The sequence below is a fragment of the Trachymyrmex septentrionalis genome, unplaced genomic scaffold (assembly GCF_001594115.1).
Source record: "Trachymyrmex septentrionalis isolate Tsep2-gDNA-1 unplaced genomic scaffold, Tsep1.0 scaffold29, whole genome shotgun sequence".
In the NCBI taxonomy this organism is placed as follows: Eukaryota; Metazoa; Arthropoda; class Insecta; order Hymenoptera; family Formicidae; genus Trachymyrmex; species Trachymyrmex septentrionalis.
Window position 1 is genome coordinate 822245 of NW_017305451.1, and position 6957 is coordinate 829201.

The 6957-nt window shown below is 34.2% G+C and overlaps 1 protein-coding gene across 1 annotated transcript in view; it reads left to right on the top strand.

The window, feature by feature from the left end:
• Positions 1-3719, top strand: part of LOC108749436 (cyclin-dependent kinase inhibitor 1B) — an 8785-nt gene extending 5066 nt beyond the window's left edge. The window contains exon 2 of the mRNA XM_018488155.1: positions 3395-3719. Coding sequence (XP_018343657.1) covers positions 3395-3495 — 101 coding nt within the window. The 3' untranslated portion in view covers positions 3496-3719. The remainder of the gene's footprint in view (positions 1-3394) is intronic.
• The last annotated feature ends 3238 nt before the right edge of the window (positions 3720-6957 follow it).

Below are 6957 nucleotides of genomic sequence, written 5' to 3' on the forward strand. Positions count from 1 at the left end.
GAGCGATGTGTATCATATTTGCAGTGCTAATTTTGAACTTAATCACCGTCCTTGGAAATTTCTTTGATAACGAATAATCGATTGTACGAAGATGAAGGGGGATTGAGTCAATACATAATTGAAGTGACATAATGAGTGAGAGATATACATCTAATGATGAAAGATTTGCAATTTCTTATAAAAAAAAAAGGTAAAAAAAATGGAATTATTTGTCTCATGTCTGTTTCTACCGAGATGTAGATTATAATTATTATCTTGGTCTAACTTACTTTATCATTTTCAATATAGTTCTATGAATAAAACTGGGAAAATAAAGGTAATCTATATTGGTAGAAATGAACATTAATTAATTATCAACATTAGATTGGTATGATAAACTAATATAATAAATTTTTATAGTCATAACAAATATTGAATTTGAACGTAAAAAAAAAATAGTAAAACGTTGCCTCGCCGTAAAACTTTATTTCTATGTGATTTTTGGACGATATTTGGACGAAATTTCTTTACATCAGCGTGTTTGTTGCCACACGGGCATCTTGTCGAAGTAGTAAAAACTTCACGCAGTCTAGTTCTGCTTCTCTTTTCTTCCATTTATTATTCGGCCATGCACACCACCCACGCGACGCAACTATTTTTGGACATGACCCGTCATGTGTCGCGCACGCGTGTACACACGTGTAAACACATTTCACGTTGCGCCAGCACGCGACGGCCTTTGTTTATATTTTTACTGCATCGCGTGAAAAAGCGAAACTACGCCTTACTGCAAGTGTCAGCGGAGGGACACTCGTCGTCTACCGTTACATTCATGACGCATCAACGCTTTGTTTCTTTTTTTTTTTTTTTTTAATCTCATTTTATCTTTGCCCCATTTTCTCGAATAAAAGATTGAATCCAAATATTAATCCAAAGTGTCTTGAAAAATTCGATATTAATTCGAGATCAATAATTCGTTAATTAACCGTTTTCTCGCGAAAACCTACTTCAGTAAATTGGAATGGTCATTTTTCTTAGCTCGTCTTTCGCTATCTGAAAGGAAGTGCGCAACTTCCGGGGGCATCGCGTACACACGTGTAGAATAGAAGGATGGGAACCGATTGGGTTTCCTATCTGCGCCACTTAATTCATTCGAGGAAGTAACGGGCTCGTAACGTATTTTGCTTTACGGATACAGCCATGGAGGGCGCCGAGCGATATTTCTAACGTACTTTATTAATGAGCCGCGCGGTCAGCTGTTGAAATCCATATTGGGGTTGCTGGCCCCGAGTGCACCCCCATGTCTTTTCTCCCGTCTCCCTATACCGACCCCCACTAGCGCGCTAGCCCCCCTTTTCGAGCCCTTTGTATTCCGCGTGACGCGTGTACGTCGAGTGTTTGCACGCGTGGGGGGCATCAGCTGTGCACGCAATCGCGTGCCCCTGTCTAACGAAACCCCAGGGGCGGCAGACGGATCGTTGCAAAAGGGTCGGCATTTAAAATCAGGATAGCGCCCGCATATCTCGTCCTCGGATATTTAAAAAGCATCGCGCAGAAAAATAATTGCGAAATCCCTTATCGGTGCGCATTCTTATTGTGACAACTTTTGAATCTTGAAAGATTTGCCGCAACACATTCTTAAGTTTGTTGGATAATTAGAAAAAAATGTATACATATCAGAATTGTGAGAGATCGGCAATGTTTAGACTGTAATATTGTATATTACAATAAAATATATTCATGAAGTATTTATAATAATAAGTAAAAGGATTTTAATAAGGATTTTAAATAAGGGAAGTGTTAGAAGAACGAAATATAGATGCTGCAATTTTAATAATTTTTTTAATTTCACGTAGCTCGACAAACGACAAAAGTACGGGAAGATTGACTAGAGAATTGGACAGATGCACCTATTTTCATCGCGTGGAAACTTCGCCAAATGGTACTCTGAAGGGGTGCCTTTGTACCTTTGGGGTGTATCCGCTTATGAGTCACGTCCAATGAGCTTCTTTTTCAAGCTCATATTTTCAGGATCATATTTTTATTTTAAATTTGTTAAATATAATGACTTATATGAATTTTCATGTATTATTTATTATATATAGAAAATAGAATTTTTTAAATATATTTTGAACATTCAAATATCGTGTCTACTTATATATTTTTCGAACACTCGATCGTTTCTTTCATTTCTTAAATATTTTTAATCGCGCCAAATTTCGTCACGAGCCTAATTTGATATTTGTTTCGTGGTAACGAAAATATTTGTCTGAAAATTGCAACTGCGTTCAAACGTGCAATAAACATAATAAAATCCTGACCTCGCGCTCTTATCTCGCGATATAATTAACGAATATGGTACGACATAATATTTTGAAGGTTATCAGAGGAAAGATTTTGCTTGCATACATGCGGTCGGGAATAAGCCGGATTGTGCATAAGGTTAAGTGGCATTGCATGCGATTATAAGAAATCGAAGCTGAAGATAAGCTGCGAATTGCTTACGCTGTCCGTCCGCCAGATGCGTTCCGAGATACTTTGACTTACTCCAGATGCAATATATATTAATAAATAAATACAAATAACAACTATAGGTAAATTAAAAGAAGTACACACACACACACACACACACACACATTATATAATAAATAATATTGCTTTCTATAAAATTCTCTTAACCCTTATATATGATATACTCCAATTTTCTTTTATATACATACTAATTTTTTTTATTAACTCTCCGTCAGCAATATAGATCTTTTTTGTCCAATCCAGTTTTTATCATTTTAGGTTTTTCAAAAAATGTGGAAAAATTTAAAATTACTTGTCAACATTTCTCTATTACTATATCGAATAATGTTTAACTTAAATTTAAAATTTTTATTCATTAAAAAGTAGAAAATGAGAAAGAAATTTGTGTGCTTTGCTTGTGCCAAAAAAGATCTAGATTGTAAGGAAGGATTAATTAAGATACATTGCTTGGTTATCATTATATTTCTTAATATTTGATGTTTCGATTGAAAAAATTTGTTATAATATGTTCAGTGTCTAAAAATCTAGCTATACACAGATTTAAAAATAACTTATTTTCAGATGTAAAATATAGCTAAATTTTTACTGATAGAATATTAAAACTTTTTGCATTGCCATTAACATTCTACATAATTATTTTGATTGTCCAACATTATTGTTGGATATTTTCAAATCTGTATACAAAGAAATTTTTCGATACTTCAAACAAAGTTATTCTTTCCAAAACGCGATGTTTCACTGTACTCTTTGGCGAGTCTCGACTCGAAATTAGAAATTAAAATATTATTCGAAACGAGAGTTTACCTTTAGATTCTAGTCTATTTTTCGACGAACCTGTCACCTCGGTTATGTAAAGACACGTTTTCTTTGTTGTCTGTTTCAGACTTTATGAAGAGTCGTAAGCGCAACCTGAACGGTACCACAAAGAGCATGATAGAGCCGCCGGAGAAGATCGCTCGCAACGCGGGTCAGATACGCAGCTAAAAATCCTTCAGCTTTCTTATTCGAATGTCGCCTTTTTCCACCTCGTTTGTACACAACGGGAGACAGTACCGGAAGTGAGAAACTGCATTACCGTGTGGAATAACGGGGAAAGAAGAGGGGTAGGGACTCTGACAGGAGGCGCGAGGTCCGCGTTGGCTGTGCCATTCATATAGTTTTATCCGCCATGAGCGCAGGCGAAATGAATGAATAAAAAGAAAAAAAAAATAAGAAAAAATAAGAAACAGGAAGTAACGCCGTTCTCCATCACGTATATCTTCGTCTGTCATATCGCTTTGTAATACCGCGAGGATTATGAGAATAGTAACAACGATTAAGAAAGAACGTGAGACGAGGGAAAGGATAAGATGGAGAGTCAAATGCGAAGGTTGCTTGATGGGGAAAGAGAGAGGAAAAGAGAATGACTCTCGTCGCTATTTTTTTATAATATGTGTCACATCATTTTCTGTATTAGAATATAGAATAAGTAATCCTAAGGAGAATATAAAAATTAGATTGTAGATAAAGAGTAATATGATTTGTGTCCAAATTAATTAATGTAATATATTCATTGTTTGTTTCTGAAACGTTCGTAGAAAAATGTTTAAACGATGTCGTTACACAAACACGTTACGGAAAAAAAGAGAGAGAGAGAGAAGCTAAGAAATACATGCAAGTTTATATATAGGCTATTCTCATAGGGATTAGAGCTGATTAGATTCTAAGATATAAAACAGAGTATATCGCGCGTATTCATTGGATCTAATGGAAGGGGATGTTTGAGCTCGTCCATGGAAGTTCGGTACTCGTGATTGCCCGGTGATGAAATTCTAAAACTGTGTAAAATCTATTGAAAAACAGTTCTGTGACAGATATCGCGCCAATTTCGATGCTGCGTCCTTGAAATGCGTGCGATATTAAGAATTAACTTTAAATTTCTATATTAAGTTTCACGAGTTTTTGTTGAAATTGTCAAACACGTATCGGACATGGCCTTGCGAAAACATGAAGAGGAAAAGTGCAAAAGAGCGGTTGCGATTCCGTGGTCAGAATGCGACCAGCTTTAAGGAAGAAGAGAAATATATAATTTAGCTGTAGTTTGTTACCCAAGTTTAAGCATTGATCTCCTGTACGATTTTAAGAAAGTACAGCCGATGCCAAATCATCCCGTGATTTTTTCTTCTCTGCCTATTAAATACAGAAAACAAAAGAAGATTCGTCATCTCCTTTTTCCTTTTTCCCTTCCCTTTTTTCCTCCCATATCACATTCGTTTCCGGCAGATAATGCGAGAGACACGTAATTCTCATAAAGCTTTTACGGAAAAAACATGGTTTGATTTCCTCTTTTATATCATCATTTTCATTTGTTTTTTATGTTGTGAATTAAAATATCAAGTTTTTTTTAAATATTTTTACATGACTTTCGGTTAAAAATTGAATTCCTCAGTTTTGCCGCGATATATTCTCTTAGATATTCATTTATAGACAATGCTTTTCACCCTCAATGCTTTAAATTTCCACATTTCAATTTATTTAGACAATGTAACAGCTTACATTTACATAAAAATTTAATTTAACCTAGTCTTAAAAAAACGATCAATGATTTTGATATATCTCCGTTATGTTAAAAATTCATCACAATGACATTAACTTTTTTTTTTAGTCATTATGTACATATATAATTTCAAAAGAAATAAAATTATATGTAAGAAATTTCAAGTATTTAACAAGAAATCAATATAGTTCGCAATACTTTATTTTTGTAATTGGTACGAAGAGAAGCATTTTCTTTGACAAACATCATTGAGATCGACAATTAAGCATTTCAAAGTGTAGAAAAATTCCAGTGCAAATAGTAAAAAGAGCGTTTTATTTTGTTCGTCACAACAACGAATTTATGAACCTTAAAATATTAGAGCGTACTATCTAATTGTATATTAATTGAGTTTTATAATGGTAGCTGTTTATCATACACGACTTTTTGTTTGTTAACACCCCATTAACGCGATCCTCGTCAAATATTCTATCGTATCTTGCTCCTCCTGATACTTCTTTCTCCTGCTCTCCATTTCCTTTTTGAGATTATAATCCAAAAATACGACTGGTGGTTACAAGCTATTTTTTCAACGCCCGCCCGTAATACCGAGCGTGTGGGAGAGAAGCGATGAAAAGTGTAACAGATAAATCAAATTTAAACGTACGCATTGATCACAATATCTCATTTTCTTCCGCGCGGAATAAAAAGTCCAGAGTTTCGTAAAAATTTACAAAATAGTAGTCGGATTGAAAAATAACTATCATTGATTATGTTCATGAAAGATTCGGCACCTCGCGATCTTGATATTAGTACAGCAAATCATTAAAAACAAAAAGCAAGTCAATTTAATCTGACGATGCCACTATGGACGCACTCGGAGAAGAACAGTGATAGCAACGATAGCAATTATGTAAGTGACAACTACAGAAATTTTTTACTATGTAGAATTAATATACACACACACACACACACGCACGCACGCACACATACATACTGAATAAACTATTTTATAATTGTAATAATTGTACATTAATTTTACATATAGAACTTGTATAGTTGCCACCAGTATAAGAGTTGCCTCTTTTTCTCTGATTGCGTAAGACATTTTTCTAATAGGTTTTTACTCGAAAACGCGGCAGGATCGTGATAATACTTTCGAGCTTAGTGAAAAAATTATTTTTCATCTAATGGCACATTGCAAAATTAAAGCTTAGTGATCGAGGGTTCTCTACAGTATACGGTGTCACCGTTGGATTAAAAAAAAAAAAACAAGAATCTTAGAATCTCATAAGATCTGAGAAAGTCGCGACGCGTGGTGCCTGTCGTGGAGAAAACTTAAAAAAAAAAAAAATAGCAAAGAGAGAAAAATCTAATGTTTATGTAACCCTGTGATGTATTAGTATGATCTCAGTAAACATAACTTAGCGTGTACTTCTTATCTATAATAATTAGATTATGTATGTATATGCGATAGCGAGAAATTGTGACAGACATTTGAAAAGTGTCTCCCGTAGTAGAGTATAAAAATTAGAAATCACGGATCAAGAGTCGACAATTCCCGATATTTGTGTGTGCGTGTGCGTGAGTGTGGTATATGCATGAGAGTCCTGCAGAATGAAAGATGAAAGAAAAAGATAGAACAGGAGGCCACCTAGTGAATCATGCCTCACTTTCAGTCGATACTCCACGACTAAAATTATATATGTGTAACGACAATATTATATGATGTATAATTATATATATAAAAAAACTGTAACTATAAGAGAGTCTAAAAAACTAACTAACTAACATAAGTGAATTGTGACCCCCAATTGTTTATTAAAAAAAGATCTATCTATATAAAAAATTATCCTTTTTTTTCTCTTTCAATTCTTATCATATCCTTGTATTTTATATATATATATATATATATATATATATATATTCAT